Source organism: Pseudopipra pipra, chromosome 26 (assembly GCF_036250125.1).
Source record: "Pseudopipra pipra isolate bDixPip1 chromosome 26, bDixPip1.hap1, whole genome shotgun sequence".
NCBI lineage: Eukaryota > Metazoa > Chordata > Aves > Passeriformes > Pipridae > Pseudopipra > Pseudopipra pipra.
The window spans coordinates 774,275-794,875 of NC_087574.1; the positions used below are offsets into that span (position 1 = coordinate 774,275).

Sequence of the window (20,601 nt, forward strand, 5' to 3'; positions counted from 1 at the left end):
TGCAATCGCCTGCTCTGCTGCACACCCACTGCTGGGCTTTTGGGAGCTCCGGGGCTTCTTCCCCACTCAGGTTTCACATCTTGCCGTGCTGTCCTCAGCTCTCTGGGCTGGTTACAGTAACCTCGGGGAGCACGTGTCTCCTCTGCCTCTGTGGCTTCTCCCCTGTCCTTCTTCATCTGCCCAGGACAAACGCCTCTCTCCCAGCTGCCCAGGAACGGGAGATGGGCCCTGCTGGGCAGCAGCCCAGGCTCTCTGGCTGTGCCTTGCTCTGCTGGGAAAATGCACAGTGTGAGGGAGGAACGTGGCTCCAGCAGGGCTGCTGGATGTCCCAGCCCCAGCGGTGGCAAGGACAGCATATTCCCGAGGGAAAGGGCTGAGGGATGAGCAGGGAACAGGAGGAGGGCTCAGGAGGTGATCCCCGCGCACAGGCAGGGAGCACACGGGGCACCCACCAGAGTGCTGCCTGCGAGGGGTGGGGCTGGGACAGCCCTGCCCCACCCATCTGAAAGGGCAGGTGAAGGGCTGCGGGCTTGGCAGATGGACGCCCTTACTCCCACCCTGTTACAGTCCGGTCAGGGGCTGCAACGTGGTTCTTTGAGATGATTACTTCCAAGGCGAGATTGAGGCACAAAACTCCACACGTTAGGTCTCAAACAGACAATTTGCTTTATTTGTAACAATAAGTAATAGGCGAAAATAGGGGCCGGGGGGAACGGGAGAAGAGGTAGAGATAAGGGAAAGGAAAGGCTACAAGAGGAAAGTGCAAAAAGAGTTACCACCACCAGTGAGAGAACCGGGTGTAGTCAGCCTCAGGCAGTCAGGGAAGGACCGCTGGAGGGAAGCAGGCGGTGAACCGACTGGAACCAAAACAAGACAGGAGACGCGGGTAGGTTGGACACGAGCAGGATGGAGCGAGGAGTGGGGCCAGCAGCCAGCACAGGACCCTGGGCAACACCGACTGGACTTAAACGCTGGGCAGTGCCTTAAGTACCCCCCGGTGGGCGCTCCTAGCCAGCTTGGCTCCGGGTAGATCTCTCCACGGTGTCCGTTGGTGAAGCTGCTGCTATCCAGGCTGGCCGGTTCTGCCAAGGCGGGAAAATGGAACACCTTTCTGCTGGAGACTCTCCAGCGGTTCCAGCAAGTGGTCCACAATGTCCTCTAGGTGGATGAAGACAGCCCTGCCAAGAGCTAAAGTCGATGTCCCCATTTCGTTCGGTCGCTGGGCTCCGGGGGGCTCCTGGTAGCCCGCAAAACTGACCCTTGGCGCGTACCTCAGCCGATGGAAAGAGCCTCGTTAGTGTGAAGTGGTTAATTGCCGCCTGTGCAACTTTAAACGGCTTCCAAGAAGCCGTGCCCAAGGCGTTTAATTGCCCCATTAACACCTCTCGCACCTGGGCAGAGCGGCGAGATTACAATTACCAATTGTTTATTGCACGGGTCAATGTAAAAACAAAGCAGCGAGTTAGAGACGGAACGATCTCTTACACACCCCCTTCTCTAGATCAACTCCAGAGCGATCCCAGGCACCCGGCACACCACAGAAAACATACTGTTCCTTTGGGTTACCTCTAAATTGGCTTTTTCTCTACAAAACGTCTACAATGATTTGAATAATGATAGAAGTAATGATAATGGTTCTAATAAGAACATTCGCATGAAAATTCTGCACCTCCTCATGGTGTAAAAGGAGATTTCTAGGGAAGTGGAGCGTCCTGAGGCTTTCACAGTCTTCCCAGTGGAAAAGCAGCATCAAGCTTTCCCTCCTAGGGGCTCCTGCCATGGTTCTACCTTCTTAGGCGTCAAAGCAGAGATAACACATTTGCAGGAAGGTGAGAAGTCTGCATTCGTACTGAGAGAATAAACCTGCAACCATCCTTCCTGACCGCAGGGCCACATGGCTGGAAGTCTCTCCTTTCTTACTGCTTTTGTCTCCTCTCTCACCACCTCTAACACTTGGTCTGGCCTGTCTGTACCTCGCTCCATTGCAATGTCTGCCTTCACACCTTCTTCAGCACACCTCTGAGATGTAGTGCTCAGAAACCTCATGAGTGACACTCGAAGCTCTGCAGACCCTGACTGTCCCCCTTCTACACTGCGGGCAAGGTCAGAATTCTCCCCCTACCCAAACAAAAGATCCTCACGAATCTGAGAATCTCGGTGCCTGCCTGGAGCGGATCAGAGTATCCAGGAGACGATTTCTCAGGAGAAGTCAGGGACACTCATTGCAGCTGACTGGAGTATGCCCAGATTTGTGCTGTGCTGTGTACGTCACTTGGCACCCAGACATTCTGTCACAAGCCTGTGCTTTACGCAGGAGTGAAACGCCCTGTTTTCATCGGGACGTTACTTTGCTCCGCTGTAGGAACAATGAAAAGCTCCAAAAGACGACGGTGTCAGGGAGTCTGAGCTCAGGTGGGATTTACAGCATGTGACAAAGCCCTGCTGCCCCCGGTCGGCGCTGTGCCCCCGGCCCCGCCCGCGGCGGTTCGTGCCCGGCCGCAGCCCCGGCTCCTCTGGCCGTGTCTGCCAGGGCACAGTAATACACCGCCGCGTCCCCAACACGGGGCCCGGAGAGCCAGAGGGTGCTCCAGCGACGGTCTGGCGACACCGACAGCTGTCCCACAGGATGCAGCACTGCTTTATCTCCAGTGAAACCCGTTACAATGTGATGCACCGCCTGGTCTGGGGACTGACGGTACCAGTGAACAGAAGCGGTACCCTGAAGTTTGGGGAGGGAGCAGTTGATGGAGATAGCGGTGCCCTCGATGGTCTCTGTCGACGGGTCCTGCAGAATCTGGGCTCTGCCCACAGCCACTGCTGGAAGGAAAACAGAGAAAAACCGTCAAAACGTGTTTTCTGCTCAGCCCTCCCCGCTGTTTCTCAGAACAAACCCCGCAGAAACAGTCAGGAACACACAGAGATGATGACAAGCAGTGTTTCCCGAGGCTGTCAACACATGCGGTGAGGGCACTCGTGGAAGTGAGAACAGAGTCCATTGAGTCTCCCCAGATCACAACTCATCGATCATTGGTGGAGAGAGGAATGTGTGAACGAAACGTGGAAGGATAAGGTCACTGTAGCAAAAAAATGAGACAAAGAAAGAAAAGACGGAAAGAAAGTAGCAAATGGGAAGGACTGACTGCATGATTAATACGGAAATCACAATGGAAAGAAGAGAACAGAGTGAGTCAGAGAAACTATGGAGTGATGAGATTTCTGAGGCAATATGGGATGGCACAGAGAGAGGGATGGACTGCACGATGATTCGAGGAGACAAGTCCGTGAAGTAGCCAGAGGGGACGGCAGCCTCGAGGGACCTGCATGGCCACCCCAGCCCCAGCCCCGGCCCCCACGTTCCCCCGCCGCCAGCCCCGCGCACCGAGCAGCACCGCGGCCAGCGCCGCCAGCCCCGCGCCCCGCCAGCGCCGCATCCCGCCGCTCCGCCGCCCGCGCCTCGCTGCCCCCGCCAGCCCCGGCTCTCTGCTCCGCACGGGCCGCCTCCTCTCCGCCTCCTCTCCCTCCTCTGCCTTCCTCTCCCTCCCCTGCCCTCCTCCGCCAGCTCCGCCCCGGGGCTGAGCCCTGCGCCGGCCCCGCTCGGGCTCTCGCCGGGGGAGGGCTGGATGCCGAGGGCAGGCGAGAGCGGCGGCAGCGCGGCGGCGGTCGGGGCTCTGCACTGCGGAGGCGGCGGGGCCGGGCTGGCTGGCAGGGGAGCGGGTTGGTATCGGGGAGATCAACACTGACGGGCCATGAGCTCCTTTCACCGCCATCATCTCTTCTCTCACATCCCACCTTCAGTGGCACGTGGGGACTCCTGAATTGTCCTCCAGGGCACGTGCTTGTAAGAATGGTCGAGGGGCACGAGAGGCAGAACATCCCTCCGGGCTCAGCACCCCGGCCTCAGCCTCTCCTGGCCTGTCACGGGGAGCATCCCTGCTGGCAGCTGGAGCACTTCGTGGGGGGACACAGCCCGGTTGGGGTTTTGCCAGGGGCTGTGGCACCAGTGCTACCGTGAGGCAGTGCATGGGAGAAGTACGTTCCCCAGAGAAACCCCCGACATGGCATGGCATCTCCCACCTGCTTTGGAGTCATGGAGATGCAGTCTGCATTCATGGAGCACAGGGCTAGGACAGGTGGAAGGTCAGGGATGACAAGGTAATGTGGCCAACTGCGACCTGAGAGAGACGGATCTGAAAGCAACTGTGACTCTCGGGATAAGATGAAGTCCTGCAAAACTATGAGGGGAATGGAAAGGTTTCTCTTCTCCAAGACAAGTAACACGATTTGATCAGCTTGCCCCTGCATGTCATGTTTGACCAGTGCCCAAATCTACTTGGTGGCCTTTGTTAAATTCACTGCAGTCTGTTGATAGTCTTGTTGGACTGGGAAGCCTCAGGGTGGATGAAATACTCCATATTTGGCCTCCAATGAGCCAGAGGGGCAGGGTCACCTCCCTGAACCTGCTCACAGCTTATCAACTAGCACAGCTCAAGATGCAGTTGACCTTCCTTGCTGCAAGGGCACTGCTCTCTCATGTTCTGCCAGATGTCTCCTAAAACACCTCATCCTGTTCCATGGATCTGCTTCCTAGACAGACAGCTCCCAGCCTGCAGAGGCTGTACGGGTAGAGGGTGTCAAGGGTCTGGTGAACCTCTAGGTGCCTACCTGTGCTGCCCTCCCATCTCCACAGAGGTGTGATCTGGGGAGATTCAATGAGCTCTGTTCTCACTTCCACGAGTGCCTCAGTCCAAGAGCATCTCCATGGAGGGGGAATCTGACCTGGCTGAGCTCTCCCAGCAGAGCTCCCTGGCAATGATCTCATCAAAGGTCACTACAGGCAAGAGGCACTTCAGAGGTGCCCACTGAAGCTGCTCTATCATTCCCTCCACAACTGCACAGGGGAGAGAAAATATCATGAAAAGCTCATGAGTTAAGGGCAGGGAGAGATCACTCACTGTTTACTTCCATGGGCAAAACAGACTTGACTTAAGAAAATCAATTGAATTGTTTACCAATCAAAACTAGAGCAGGATAACGAGAAGCAAAACAAATGCTAAAAGCACCTTCTCCCCACCCCTCTCTCCATCCTGGACTTAACTTTATTCCCAATTCTCTCTCTCCTCCCCTCCAGTGGCACAGGGAGGTGGGGAATGGGGGTTGCGGTCAGTTCATCACACCTTGTTTCTGCCACTGCTTCCCTCTCAGGGAGAGGATTCCTTCCCCAGCCCCAGCCTGGGGTCACTGCCATGGGTGACAGTCCTCCACAGACTTCTCCAGTGTGAGTCCTTCCCTTGGGCTATGCTTCTTCATAAACTGCTCCAGCGTGGGTCCCTTTCCATGGGGTGCAGTTCTTCAGGAACAGACTGATCCAGCCTGGGTCCCCCAGAGGGTCACGAGTCCTCCTAGAGACCTGTTCTAGTATGTGCTCTTCTGTTTGTGGGTCCACAGGTCCCTGCCAGAAGCCTGCCCCAGCATGGGCTTCCCACAGGCTCACAGCCATCTTTCAGGCATTCACCTGCTCCTCCATGGGCTGCAGGTGATTTCTGCTCCCATCTCACTCCTTTCCCCTCTGGCTGCAGTTTCCTCTGCACAATCATTTTTTCCCCTGCTACAAGTGTTGTCCCAGATGTGTGTCACTGACATTGATGATTGACTCGGCCTTGACCAGCGGTGGGTCTGTCCTGGAGCTGACTGGCATTGGTTCTGTTGGACATGGAGGAAGCTTCTCACAGCTTCTCAGAGAAGGTACCCCTTTAGTGCTCCCCCAGTACCAAAACCTCGCCATGCAAACCCACGCACATGAATTCACACTAACCTGGCTGCACACAAGTGCACTCAAACCAGGAGTACAACCAATGACGGACTCTGCTGTGGACACCTGGGGACAACACCGCAGGGCTGGGGCACTGTGGGGAAGGATAAGGCCCCAGGGAAGCCCGTGGCATTGTTTGTGTACTCACACGCTGCACACAGACAGAAGATTCAAAATAAACCCGAATGCTTTCCTGAGGGCAGTGTCAGGCAGGACAGGGTCAAAGCACCTGCCCAAAGCACACACGTAGAGAGGCAACAACCAGTGACTGTTGGGGTGAGCTGAGGAGGGAGAGAAAGGGAATGACATGGCCAATCCTCATGCCCAGGAGTCCTTGGGTATCCACAGAGGATTGCTGCAACTTCTTCTTGAAAGCAGCACTTCAAACAAGCCCACCAGAGTGATCCAGACTGACACATCACTTGCCTGCTCTGGATCCATCCAGCCCTGGAGCTGAGTCCTGAGCTGCATTATTTCATTCTTACCCTAGAAATCCTAGGGTTCAAACAAACCCATCCTTGGGGCAGGAACATGGAAGAAACACGGAAACGAAAAGGCAGCGGTTTGGAAACCAAAGCACAGCCTGTACCATCAGCTGTGATGGTTTGCATTCAAGATGAAATTGTTACCTCTGCAAAGGCTGTCCCTGGTCCAGTGCGGTGAAGGGCAGGTAGAAAAGGCAGCCCCAGCCCCTGCTGTCGCATCCACTTCTCTTATCTCCTTCTGCTTGGGAACCAGGTGAGTCTGAAAACCCTTCTCCTCCTCTTCCAAAGTGAGATCTCCACTGGTTGGACATCTCAGATGATTCTGACTGTGTCCTGTGCTGGGCCCTGGAGCTTGCTGTCATGGCAAGTTGTTGGCTGTAAAATATGTGCTAGAGTGAGGCTGGAATGTGGCTCTTGCTTAACAAATTAGGAGAGAGACTCTCTGGGCCAGGCTGTTCTTTGCAGCACAAGGAAGAAGGTGTGGCTCCTTGCCATGCCTGCAGCTCCCAGTTCAGCAGTGACCTTGTTTGCTCTTATTCACGCTTGTGCTCTGTTTCTTGTCTGCTCCCTCTCCCAGGTGCCCCCCGACACTGGACATCCCATGTACTGTTACATCCCATGCCATTCCTGCCAACCCTGTGGCACGGCCCCGCTGGCCAACAGCTGCAATGAGTGCTGTGTCAGGCAGTGCCAGAGCTCCACCATTGTCATTGAGCCACCGGCTGTGCTGGTGACCCTGCCCGGGCCCATCCTCAGCTCCTTCCCACAGAACACCGTGGTGGGATCCTCCACCTCCGCTGCCGTTGGCAGCATCCTCAGCTGTGACAGTGCCCATCAACTCCGGGGGCTGTGACCTTGATTCAAGGCAATTTCTACACAGCAGGTACGCAGTGTATAGATAAAGCACACCTTTACTCAGCTGGGGTACACGTAGGGGTAGCATTGCCATATACATGTCCAACGAGTGCCAGAACCCAACAAGCACTTATACATGGAAGAAAAGAAGCTCCGAATTTTATCTAACACATACGTTCTTCAAGGTTCAGTACAAAGTTAGGTGGGTAGATGTCTTATCTAACTGTACATTTGGTTACCTATTCTCTATACCTGCTATTACATATGATTATCACTCCAAGCAGCAACATCTCCCATCCATCCTTTAGACCCCTTGTAAAGCTATTGATTACACCTGCTGTGTCCTGAAGCACTTCTTCCAGCTATTATCTTTCCCTTCCAGTTGGGTGTTTCCCCTTCCAGCCATGTTGTTTTTCTGCTTGCAAGCAGTTACTTTTGCAGAGTCATACTTATGCTAAGTTCTGAAGGTTGTGTTAACATAGGCCTTAAGCTTTAGCCATGTATTTTTATCTTCTTTGTTTCAACCGCTCCCACATCTTCAGAGGCTATTGTGGCAAAAGGTCCCTCCCCTGAAGAAGATAGTGGGAAAGCCCCAGGGAGACACCTCGGGGGACTCAGAACATGGTGCTGGGCTGAGTGAGGATGGACATTTTTCCATGTTGGTACCAGGAGAGCTGAATGGCTTTGCCTTTCCCTTTTCTTTGTTTGCTTTGCTTCCCCTTGGCAGCAAGGTCCCACCATGGTCAGCCTGGTGGGACCATCTGTCTCCTCTCCCTCTAAGGGACAGGCAGACAGGCACCGTGAAGGAACTTCTCCTCCACCAAGGAGGACAGGCTCTCAGATGCCCCCGGGCTCCCTGCACTGCTCTCCTCCACATGCAAGGATGTCCTTTCCCCCTTTTGACTCCTCACATCTTTCTGCTGAATTCAAGCCTGGCCTCCGTGTTGGCTTTCCCACCCCTGCAGACACTCTCCAAGCTGTCAAAGTGGAAAGGAGTTTCTCAGCAGTGGAAGTGGGTGATGGCACAAGGAGAGCCTTCTCCACCGACAGAGGAATGGGAGGTTGGGACAGCCTGCAATGGCTCCTCTGTTGAGGGGAACCATCCTTTGGCTGCTGAATGAGTCAAGGCTGGAAATTGCAGCAAAGCAGGTGAGGGCAGCTGAGGGCTGTCACAGCGAGTGGGGACAGGGAGACAGTGACATACTGCGGGAGGTGACATCCCTGTGACACTGAACCTACAGGAGAACGGGCACATCAGCAAGGACAAGGATTGTGGGACTGCACTTCCCAGCAGAGCTGCAGGTGGGTGCAGAGCTCTTCACTGCTTCCTTGCTCCCCACAGAGGGTTCGTGCTGAGGAGTTGGCTGCCAGTCTGGGGGAGACGATGCTGTAACATGTACATCTCATCCCTTGTGACTGGTGAAACTTTCTCTTGGCAGCCACTACAGACTTATGTCTTATTTCCTGCATCTGCTCTGGCATAAAGACCAATGCCATCGGTGGAATTTTAATTTTTTTGATTGTCAGGCAGTTTATACAGCACCTAGACCTGCTGTTTGCAAACAGAGGAGGGTTGGTGAGAGATGTGCTGATCAAAGGCCATCTGGAGCACAGCGACCATGAAATGATAGAGTTTTCCATACTTGGGGAAATAAGGGGGAGCATCAATCAAACCTGTACCCTCGACTGCTGGAGGTTGGACTTGGGACTGTTGAGGACACCGATTCGGAAAGGCCCTTGGAAAGCAGCCCTTTGAAACAAGGGGGCCCAGGAAGGCGGGACATGGTTTGAGAAAGAAATCTGGAGGTGCAGGAGCGGCCCCTGCTGGCCCCGGCCGGCGCTGTGCCCCCGGCCCCGCCCGGCCCCGCCCGCGGCGGTTCGTGCCCGGCCGCAGCCCCGGCTCCTCTGGCCGTGTCTCCCACGGCGCAGTAATACACCGCCGCGTCCCCAACACGGGGCCCGGAGAGACAGAGGGTGCTCCAGCGACGGTCTGGCGACACCGACACCTGGCCCGCCTTGTCCGGCAGATCTCTGGAGCCTTTGTGAATGCTCACGAGGAATTTGGGGCCGCGGCCCGGGAGCTGACGGTACCAGTTGATATAGTCATTGGTCCGTATGGTCGGGTGTGAGCAGTTGATGGTGATTTCCGTGCCCTCGGGGGTTTGTGCCAACGGCTCCTGCTGCACCTGGGCTCTGCCCGCAGCCACTGCCAGAGAGATAAAGAAGAAAAATATCAGAATTTCTTTTTGTCCTGTGAGTTGTTTCTCAGAAGAAATCCTGCAGAAGCAGTCAGGGACATACAGAGATGATGAGGAGAAGAGTATCCAGAGGATGTCAACACGTGCAGTAATAGAAATGTCAATCACTAGTGGAGACATGAATGTGTGAATAATAGGCAAAAGAAAGACAGAAAGACAGAGAGGAAAAGAAGGTGCAGTGATAGCTGGACAAAGAAGAGAGGCGTGAATTTTCTGAGGGGATGTGGGATGGTGTAGAGGGAGCAATGGATAGGAGGATGATTCAGGGACAGAGGTCCGTGAAGAAGCCAGAGGGGACGGCAGCTTCCAGGGAGCTGCGTGGCCACCCCAGCCCCAGCCCCGACCCCCAGGGTCCCCCGCCGCCAGCCCCGCGCACCGAGCAGCACCGCGGCCAGCGCCGCCAGCCCCGCGCCCCGCCAGCGCCGCATCCCGCCGCTCCGCCGCCCGCGCCTCGCTGCCCCCGCCAGCCCCGGCTCTCTGCTCCGCACGGGCCGCCTCCCCTCCCATCCCCTCCCATTATCCCTCCCCTGCCCTCCTCCGCCAGCTCCGCCCCGGGCCGGGCTCAGCCCCCTCCTCGCACAGCACCAGCACAAGCAGCAGCACAAATCCCTTTGGCATTGCCAGACACAGCACACAGCTGGGGGCCAGCCCAGACACCCCCGACACGCCATCGGAAGCACATCCACTCCGGGACTGGCAGCACACGGTCGGCGCCATTCAGGAGCCTCTCTCCCTGCCCACCAGGCAAACCTGCCCCTCCTCACCTCTGCAGCGCTGCTGAGAGCAGCAGCCTCACGGCTGGGGAGGGGGCACGGGGGGCTGCCAGGCGTGCTGAGGCACTGCCAGTGTTGCTTACACTGAGGTCAACTCAGTATCCAAGCTTTTACATCTTGAGGAGGTGCAGAATTTTCATGTGAATGTTCTTATTAAAACCATTATCATTACCTCTATCGTTATTGAAATAATTGTAGACGTTTTGTAGAGGAAAAGCCAATTTAGAGGTAACGAAAATGAACAGTATGTTTTCTGTGGTGTGACGGGTGCCTGGGATCACTCTGGAGTTGACCTAGATACGGGGCTGGGAATAATGGTCTCCATCTGCCAAGCCCGCAGCCCTTCACCTGCCCTTTCAGATGGGTGGGGCAGGGCTGTCCCAGCCCCACCCCTCGCAGGCAGCACTCTGGTGGGTGCCCCGTGTGCTCCCTGCCTGTGCGCGGGGATCACCTCCTGAGCCCTCCTCCTGTTCCCTGCTCATCCCTCAGCCCTTTCCCTCGGGAATATGCTGTCCTTGCCACCGCTGGGGCTGGGACATCCAGCAGCCCTGCTGGAGCCACGTTCCTCCCTCACACTGTGCATTTTCCCAGCAGAGCAAGGCACAGCCAGAGAGCCTGGGCTGCTGCCCAGCAGGGCCCATCTCCCGTTCCTGGGCAGCTGGGAGAGAGGCGTTTGTCCTGGGCAGATGAAGAAGGACAGGGGAGAAGCCACAGAGGCAGAGGAGACACGTGCTCCCCGAGGTTACTGTAACCAGCCCAGAGAGCTGAGGACAGCACGGCAAGATGTGAAACCTGAGTGGGGAAGAAGCCCCGGAGCTCCCAAAAGCCCAGCAGTGGGTGTGCAGCAGAGCAGGCGATTGCAGCTGGGGAGGGGAGGACTGCCCTGCGAGCTGACCGGGAACAGCCCCTGCCCGTGAGGGAGGCCCCAGAGCCAGGCAATGCTCAGAATGCCATCGGCTGAGGGAGCCACAGGGCTGCTGCTGGGGGAGGGAGAAACCCAAAGAGAGCATTTCAGGCACTGGAGGAACAGTTCATTTCTCTGCCCTCCTTCTTCCTTTGCTCCCCCAAGAGTGTTGTTTCTGGCAGCTCTGTGGTCTCGGGGCTGGGAGGTGGTTTCTGACTCTCTCAGCAAACAGCAGGTTGTCTCAGCATGAACCTCGGCTGTCTCGTCCTCACTGTCTGCCTGGGCCACCTCCTGGGTAAGTCCTGGCTTTTCATCAGTCAGCTTTCTTCTCTTCCCAGGAAACACTCAACAGCTTTATCAGGCCCCTGTGGGGAAAATCCATTGAATAGAGGGAAGATGCTGTGAACTGTCTCCTCATATTTGCCTGTTTGCTTTGTGTTTTCTCCAGAATCCTTTATCTTCTTAGAGGGAAAGGGAGGAAAGAGAAGGGAAACCTCAGAACCTGTCTCTGTCCCTTCTCTCTCCTTCAAACCATCTCCCTCTGCCTCTTTCTTTGGATTCCCCTGCTATCCCCACAGGAGATCTCCTCTTTGCAGTCCCACATCCCTCCTTTTTTAATGCATATTGGCAGACCCTGTCAAATCTGCCCCAGGCACTTTAAAGCTCTCATTTCTCTGACATCAACGGGGTGTCCCATTTTGCCTCCTGGCTGCCACAAGCTTCCAGTTTTCTCCACTTGGCAACACAGCCAGGGCTCCCTCTTTCCAAGCTCAGCATTCTGTGCACTCAGGGAGTGAGGAGCTGGTTCCAGCACACAAAGTTCAGGCGTGACAGGCTGTTCCCTGCTCCTCTGAGCAGGAGGAGCAAGAACATGGACACAGCGCAGCTCTCCTCAGATTCGTGCTGTGATAAGAGCTCTGAACCACTTTCCAAAATCACTCTCACCTGACTGTCTCCAGGTCTCAGGACTTCCCTGCAGGGCAGGCAGCTTTCTCCACCAGGGTTTAGCATCCAGTTTGCTTTATCTTGCCATAGTATTTCCCTGTGCAGCTGCTGACCTTCACTTTCTTCCAGGCACCATGGGGCAGACCGTTGTCACCCAGGAAGATGGAGAAGTCCTGGTGAAGCAGAAAGGCCTCTTCCAGACCACCTGTACATACCAGACCAATTACTTCAATGGATTGTTGTGGTACCAGCAGAGGAAAGGACAAGCCCCACAGCTGCTCTCGTCTCAGGCAGGGGCCGGCCAGAGGCAGAGCGGCCGTATCAGCACGGAGCTGAACACCACGGGGAAATACAGTGTCCTGCAGGTGGAGGAAGTGGAGGTCTCTGACAGTGCCTTGTACCTCTGTGCTGTGCGAGACACCCTGGTGCAGGGAGCTCCCTGGGCTGTGCAACAAGCCAGGGGAGGGAGGGGATGTGTCTGTGCAAGGCTGAGCTTGGGGAAAGGGACCCTGCGCTGTCCCCTGGCAGCGCTGCTTCCCCTGTACACCCAGAGATCTGCAGGCTGAGCCCCTCTTCCAGGAGAGGAGAGTGTCAGTGGTCGAGGGGAAAGAGAAAGAGGGGAAACAGATTCCAGATTGCTCATTGTCACTTATGGGTTCCGTGGTTCTTCTTCCCAGCATCTCCAGGGAGTTGTTGGGCAATTCAGGAGGCTGAGACCACTTCTGCAACGATTCCTTGTGCTGCTCTTGGCTTTCTGTTTTTCCCTGCTGCCCGTGGCTTCTGCAGGGTTTCCACTGGGCTGGTCCCTTATAATGCCTGCTCTGGGTTGTGTCCCTCAGAGTTCCGAGTTCAAAGTAGGGTGAAAAACATAAATAAGACGTTATCTGCAATGCTCCTTCCTTGAATTGCATGACTGCAATAATTTCTGAAAGTGCTCAGAAGTGCCCAATGAAAATGTCCAGTTGCTGTGTGGCAGAAGAGAAGTGGAGGAGAGAGCAGGAAGTTGGGCTGCCTTTTATACCTGCCCTTCACTGCCACACAAGCAGGGGCAGCCTCTGCAGAGCTAACAATTTCCTCACAAGCTCATCTTGCATGCCAACCACCACACCGAGTGCTATGGGCTGTGCTCTCATGTCCTGCACTGCTGCCTTTACATTCCCATATTTGTGCCATGCCCATTCCCCAGTGAGGGCTTAGCCCTGGGATGAAAGGCCCCAGGATTTTGCAGCAGGAATGCAGCAGTGCAGGCACATGACTCATCTCCAGTGCTGGAAGGATGCAGAGCAGGAGAGTGATGCATCAGCCTGGGTGACTCAGGTGAAGACACTTGAGGTGTCATCCTCAGGAAGAAGTTCTGCCACCCCCAACTGGACACTCATAGGCTGTTGTGCATGGGATGATGTCCCCTTTCCTTGTCTTTCTCTCTCTCCTCAGCTCACCCCGATGCTCACTTGTGGTTGCCTCCCCATGGGTGTGCATTGGGCTGATGGTTTTGATTCTGTCCTGCCTAACGCTGCCCTCAGGAAAGTGCTCTGCACTATTTTGTCTCATCTCCACTTTGTGCAGTCTCTGAATAAACACAGACTGCCCTGTGCTTGCCTGGCACCTTGTCCTTCCTCTCGATCCTCCAGCTCTGCTGCTTTTGACCTCAGGTGTCCTCAGCAGAGTCCACGGCTGACTGTGTGTTCCTGCCTTGTGTGCTCTTGGAGCAGCCGGGTTTGCACGGACACATGTGGGGGCACAAATCTGTGTGTGATTCCACACTGGTGTGCACGAGCCTGTGGGTGTGTGTCTGTGTTTGTCTGTCTGTCTGCCTATGTGTGTGCATGTGTGTGTGTCTGTCTGTGTATGTGTGTCCCTGTGTGTCCATGTGTCTCCCTTTGTAACAGACAGATAACATACAAATGCCAAAAATTATGTTTTGCCTTTGTTTCTGCCTGTCAAAAACTTCCTACCAAAAATTCTGTGTCAGTTTTCCACCAGAAGTTCTCACCAAAATTTTTACACTGGTGTTTTCCTGCCAAAAGATCCTGTTATTGTTCATGGTTATCATATCTCTGCAAACATCTGAATAGAGCTCCGTACCAAGAAACCACACACAACCTCCTTTGAACACTATAAAAGATGAGGAAAAGTTTGGGAAAAGCAGGGAAAGAGGAGTAGGAAAGAGAATTGGCTATAGCAGCTAAAGATCTCTCCTCCGCCTCGCCCTTATCGTTTCTTCTGCCGCCGTAAGCTGCCTGCCATCACCAGAGACTGGACTTCTGCTGTCTTGAAGTGGACTGAGATCCACCGTGCCACCCGCGTGAGTTTCTCCACCCTGACCATATTTCTGAGGGCCAAGAGGTGCAGCTGGACCGAGACCTCTGCACAGCCTGGGACACAACCTGGTGTGAGCAGCAGAGCCCACAGCCTGGCTACATTCCAGAGAACTAAGACCCCCTGCAGCTAAAGAGATAACATTGAAAGTGGCAGAGACAGAGAAAGAAAAGGCAGAAAACTGCTTCTCTCTCTCTCTCTCCACCCCCACCCCACAGACCAGTTCGACAGAAAGGTAGATTTTGGTGGTATCTTTTCTCTGCTTCTAAAAGTAATCTTAGCATTTTCCAACCTTTTCTTATTTTTTCCTCTTTCTCTTTGCATCTCTTAGCAATTAATAAAAAACAGCTTTGGTATCAACAGATAACTTGTATGAGTTTTAATTTTGCTCAAGGGAATATTCAAATCTAAAAACTCTTTCTGCAATATTTAAGCAGATCGTAACACCCTCCTGGGAAGTTCATTTGCTGCCTATTCCAGGGATACCGTCCTCTGTTCTGGCCCTGAACTCCACAGAGCAGCAGGTTGCCAGGGTCAGAAGGCGCGTGGGTGCAGCTGAGTGGTGACGGCACCTGCCCCCTACAGCTGTGTCCAGGGAAGAGGCAGAGAAATGCAGGTTCTGTCTCTGGAGCCCTTCTCTTGCTGTCCGTCCACAGCTCTCGCTCCGCTGCTGCTGATTTCGGGCCAACAAGGCCAGTTTCACTGTCTGTCTGTCTGTCCCTTTTCCACACTGCGGGCAAGGTCAGAATTCTCCCCTGTATCGGGACGAAGTTGGGATGTTACTTTTTGGTCTGTGTTTGGCCTTAGCCACCTGCAGTTAGTTTATGCTTTCTCCTGCCAAGTCTTCTGATAAAGCAGTGAACTTGGCCTTGGAGGGAGAGCTTCTGTGTAAACTGTTTTAATTGGTCTGTTGTGATTGGTCAATTGCTCGTCAGGGGCAGTTGGAGGACAAAGTGATGAGGAGGGTGATGAAGTAAGCCCACCGACTCATTTGGGAAGACCCCCCCCAAATCACTGCGCCTGCGTGGGGGACTTTCCAAGGTGCTCACGCACGCGCAGGAGGGGTGCACTTACATAACAGAAGGGGTGGGATTCAGAGCCCTGACGGGGCGGTGCTGGCCACACCTCTCCGGGGCAGGTGCTCTCAAAAACTTTATAAAAAAAGCAGAGACGCTTCTTGGGGCGGCCGGCTCTTCACGACGAACCGAGTTGCTTTTAGCGGGGACGCCTGCTGAAGTGGGAGCCTGCCACCCCTCTTGGACGCGCAGCTGCTATAAAGAAGTTTGTTACTGGGTAGAGTGGGTAAGACCTTCTTACAGGTGACACCTGAGTGAGTAGGGTGTCGAGCTATCCTTGGGTCTTCTAGTGCACTTTTTCCTCCGCCCCAATCCTTCTCCCTCAGGCGCCTGTTTTGTTTTCTCCCTTTTCACTGGTTGGCCACCTTTTCCTAATAAATAGCTATTATTTTGCCAACTAGCAACGGTGTTTGGTTTATTCAAGTACCAGAATCTCTCGAACCTGTGTTTTTCCCTTGGCTTAGTCCCTTCCCTGTTACATCCCCCTACCCAAACAAAAGATGCCCATGAACCAGAGAATCTCGGTGCCTGCCCAGAACGGATCAGAATATCCAGGAGACGATTTCTCAGGAGAAGTCAGGGACACACATTGCAGCTGACTGGAGTATGCCCCGACCTGTGCTGTGCTGTGTATGTCACTTGGCACCCAGACATTCTGACACAAGCCTGTGCTTTATGTAGGAGTGGAACACCCTGTTTTCAAAGGGGCGCTACTTTGCTCCGCTGTAGAAACAATTAACTGAGTTGTGTATTTCTGAGAAAATCCCCTGAAAGCTCCAAAGACGAGGGTGTCACTGAATCTGAGCTCAGGTGGGATTTGCAACATGTGACAAAGCCCTGCTGTCCCCGGCCGGCGCTGTGCCCCCGGCCCCGCCCGCGGCGGTTCGTGCCCGGCCGCAGCCCCGGCTCCTCTGGCCGTGCCTGCCAGGGCACAGTAATACACCGCCGCGTCCCCAACCCGGGGCCGGGAGAGCCAGAGGGTGCTCCAGCGACGGTCTGGCGACACCGACAGCCACCCAGGATGGCCAGGCATCTCTCTGACCCCTTTCTGACTGCTCACAAGGAGTGCGGGTTCTCAGCCAGGGAGCTGACGGTACCACTAGATGTACTCATTTAACTGGATTTTGGGGTGGGAGCAGTTGATAGATATACCAATGCCCTCGATGGTCTCTGTCGACGGGTCCAGCAGTGCCTGGACTCTGCCCACAGCCACTGCTGGGAAGAAAAAAAGAGGAAAACCGTCAAAACGTGTTTTCTGCTCAGCCCTCCCCCCTGTTTCTCAGAACAAACCCCGCAGAAACAGTCAGGAACACACAGAGATGATGACGAGCAGTGTTTCCAGAGGATGTCAACACATGTGGTGAGGGCAGTGTCCATTGATCGTTACTGGAGAGAGGAATGTGTGAATGAAATGTGGAGGGGTGAGGTCACTGAAGCAAAAAAAATTTGAGAAAGAAAGAAAGAAAGTAGCAAATGGGAAGGACTGTCTGCATGAGTTGAACGGAAAAACACAAGGGAAAGAAAAGAACCAGGGAGAGTCAAAGAAATCATAGAGTATTGATATTTCTGAGGCAATATGAATGTCACAGAGAGAGGGATGGACTGCACGATGATCTGGGGACAGAGGTCCGTGAAGTAGCCAGAGGGGACGGCAGCCTCGAGGGACCCCAGCCCCGACCCCCACGGTCCCAGCCCCGCGCACCGAGCAGCACCGCGGCCAGCGGCGCCAGCCCCGCGCCCCGCCAGCGCCGCATCCCGCCGCTTCCCAAACTGCTGTCCCGTGGGTCATTCCTCCACGGGGTCAGTCCTTCACGGATGAGCTGTACAGGCGTGGGTCCCCCACAGGGGCCACAAGTCCTACCTGGGAAAACCTGCTCCAGCGTGGGCTTCCCTCTCCACGGGCTGCAGGTCTCCAGCAGGACCCTGCTCCATCTCGGGCCTCCCAAGGGGTCACAGCCTCCTTCCTCCATCCACCTGCTCCAGCATGGGCTCTTCCATGGGCTGCAGGGGAGTTTCTGCACCCCGATGGTCCCCCATGGGCTGCAGGGGCACAGCTGCTCCACCACGGTCTGCACCACAGGCTGCAGGGGCCACAGCTCCGGCACCTGGAGCACTCCTCCCCCTCCCATGTTCTCACTCCGCTCTTCCCTGGCTGGAATTCCTTCTGCACAACAAACTCCTATTGCTAAATATGTTATCCCAAAGGCATTACTATTGCTCCTGGTAGGCTTGGCCTTGGCCAGTGGGAGGAAGTCCATCCTGGAGCCAGCTGGCATTGGCTCCACGGGACAGGGGAAGCTTCTAGCAGCTTCTAAGAGAAGCCACCCTTGTAGCCCCCCTCTGCTACCAAAACCCAGCCACAGAAACCCACTGCAGGGGGATAAAGGTCCTTGTGGGCTGAAGTCCAAAACAGTCGCCAGAACTCTGCCTTTCCCTCTGCAAGACACAGGGGCTGATCTTCCTCTCACAGTGCAGCGACCTCAGGGCCGTGTCCCTTTCCTTCAGTCCCCGTTTGGGACAACGTCTCTGTGGCTGCCTCACTTGGCACCTGGTCGATGGGCTGCACAGGCACATTGGGCAGGGGCTTGGACAGGAGAGGGAGCTGTGTCCCACCCAGCACCCCCAGCACTGCACTGGAAGCAAATCCACACAGGTGGATACGTGAGGGGGGCAGGAACCCTCAGTCGTTCTGCCTGTCCATGAAACCAACGTTATCCTTTTGAGGTCTGCAGCACTGGGGAGAGCAGGTGTGTGCTGGCCTGGAGCAGTGTGTGGGTGTGCTGAGGGTGGAGGGGCTGCCAGCCCTGCTGAGGCACTGCCAGCATTTGATCCTGAATTGAGGGGAAGATGCAAATTTTGGTGAAACTGTCCTTCTTGGGCCCTGCAATTGGCAGCCGCCTCCAGCAGAGCAGGGCCCCATCATGCGTGGGGGGTACTTTGGAAGACAAACACCAGCACAACAAATTTCCCCCCCTTCCTCCTTCTTCCCCCAAAGCTTTAAATACCAAGCATGATGTCATATGGTCTGTCACATCCCTTTGCTCAGTGTCAGTCACCTATCCTGGCTCTGGCTCCTCCACACTCCAAATTCACCACCAATTTCCTTGCCAGCGTGGCACCAAGAAAAGCAGAAAAAGCCTTTGCTCTGTGTAAGCTCAGCAATAACAAAAACATCAACCCTGGCTTAAGCACAAATCCAAAAAACAGCCCCATAACAACCACTGTGAAGAAAGTTCCCTCTGCCCAGGCCAAAACCAGCACATGCACTCAGGCTCCTCCCGAATCTGGGAAAATGCTGCTCTGTGTTGCTCACGGGCAGAGCAGTGGAGTGTTCCCAGTGCAACCAGCACATTTCACTTGTTGAGTAACACACAAGGACACACACACAGAGAGGCTCAGGCACATTGGTGTGGACTCATGCACAAATTTGTGCTCCCACATGGATTCCTGTGGAACCCAGCTGCACACAAGTGCACACAAACCAGGAAACCACGTAGGAAAACAACCAACCATGGACTCTGCTGAGGACACCTGGGGACAACACCGCAGGGCTGGGAAGGACAAGGCTCCAGGCAAGCCCGTGGCACTGTTTGTGTGCTCAGAGACTAACCAGTGTGGCAGAAGTCAGAAGAGGCCCGAATGCTTTCCTGAGGGCAGTGTCAGGCAGGACGGGGTCAAAGCAGCCGCCCAAAGCACACACGTAGAGAGGCAACAACCAGTGACTGTTGGGGTGAGCTGAGGAGGGAGGGAAAGGGAATGACATGGCCCATCCTCATGCCCAGGAGTCCTTGGGTATCCACGGAGGATTGCTGCAACTTCTTCTTGAAAGCAGCACTTCAAACAAGCCCATCAGAGTGATCCAGACTGACACATCACTTGCCTGCTCCGGATCCATCCAGCCCTGGAGCTGAGTCTACTCCCGACATTTACGACTCCATTGTCCTGGAAATCCTGGAACATTTCATCCCAAAAATCACAAGAAGCCTTCACAGAGGCATGAGCATGGAAGAAATCTGGAAACGAAATGGCAGCAGTTTGGAAACCAAAGCACAGCCTGTATCATCAGCTGTGATGGTTTGCATTCAAGAGGAGCTTGTGGGGAAACCTCTGCAAAGGCTGCCCCTGGTCCTGCAGCAGTGAGGGGCAGGTAGAAAAGGCAGCGCCAGCCCCTGCTGTCTCATCCACTTCTCTTATCTCCTTCTGCTTGGGAACCAGGTGAGTCTGAAGACCCTTCTCCTCCTCTTCCACAGTGAGATCTCCACTTGTGGGACATCACAGCTGATTGTGACTGTGTCCCGTCCTGTGGTTTTGTTGTTCTTGTCATGACAGAGGGAAATTGGGAGAAAGTCTCACTGGAGGGCGGTTGGGATGTAGCTGAGGGAACTATTGGTTTAGGAATATAGGATAGAGCTTTTCTGATTATAATAGGGAAATGAAGAAGGGTGTGTGTTCCCTGGCTGAACCTCCAGCTCCCCACTGCTCCACTTCCATTGCTGTTGGCAGCATCCTCAGCTCTCAGGGAGTGCCCATCAGCTCTGAGGGCTGTGACCTCTCTGGCCTTTCCAGATCCTACTGGTGCAGAAGGTTCCTCCCCTGAAGAAGATACTGGGAAAGCCCCAGGGAGACACCTCAGGGGACTCAGAACATGGTGCTGGGCTGAGTGAGGATGGACATTTTTCCATGTTGGTACCAGGAGAGCTGAATGGCTTTGCCTTTCCCTATTCTTTGTTTGATTTGCTTCCCCTTGGCAGCAAGGTCCCACCATGGTCAGCCTGGTGGTATCATGTGTCTCCTCTCCCTCTAAGGGACAGGCAGACAGGCACCGTGAAGGAACTTCTCCTCCACCAAGGAGGACAGGCTCTCAGATGCCCCCGGGCTCCCTACACTGCTCTCCTCCACATGCAAGGATGTCCTTTCCCCCTTTTGACTCCTCACATCTTTCTGCTGAATTCAAGCCTGGCCTCCGTGTTGGCTTTCCCACCCCTGCAGACACTCTCCAAGCTGTCAAAGTGGAAAGGAGTTTCTCAGCAGTGGAAGTGGGTGATGGCACAAGGAGAGCCTTCTCCACCGAAAGAGGAATGGGAGGTTGGGACAGCCTGCAATGGCTCCTCTGTTGAGGGGAACCATCCTTTGGCTGCTGAATGAGTCAAGGCTGGAAATTGCAGCAAAGCAGGTGA

General features: G+C 54.9%; 1 long non-coding RNA gene and 2 gene segments (V, D, J or C); 1 reads left to right on the forward strand and 2 right to left on the reverse strand.

Moving 5' to 3' along the window:
• Positions 1-8,813: 8,813 nt before the first annotated feature.
• LOC135402795 (immunoglobulin lambda variable 1-47-like) lies at positions 8,814-9,908 on the reverse strand. The segment is given in 2 exon segments: positions 8,814-9,355; positions 9,784-9,908. Coding segments are annotated over 2 exon segments (594 nt in total).
• Positions 9,909-11,330: 1,422 nt separating this feature from the next.
• Positions 11,331-12,892, forward strand: LOC135402796 (T cell receptor alpha variable 1-2-like). The segment is given in 3 exon segments: positions 11,331-11,379; positions 12,159-12,454; positions 12,869-12,892. Coding segments are annotated over 3 exon segments (369 nt in total).
• A 5,931-nt stretch (positions 12,893-18,823) lies between these two features.
• LOC135403175 (uncharacterized) lies at positions 18,824-19,836 on the reverse strand. Its single transcript, XR_010425324.1, has 2 exons — positions 19,530-19,836; positions 18,824-19,437 (listed from the first exon to the last, which is right to left on the reverse strand). It is a non-coding gene; the product is annotated as an uncharacterized LOC135403175 (long non-coding RNA).
• Positions 19,837-20,601: the final 765 nt, after the last annotated feature.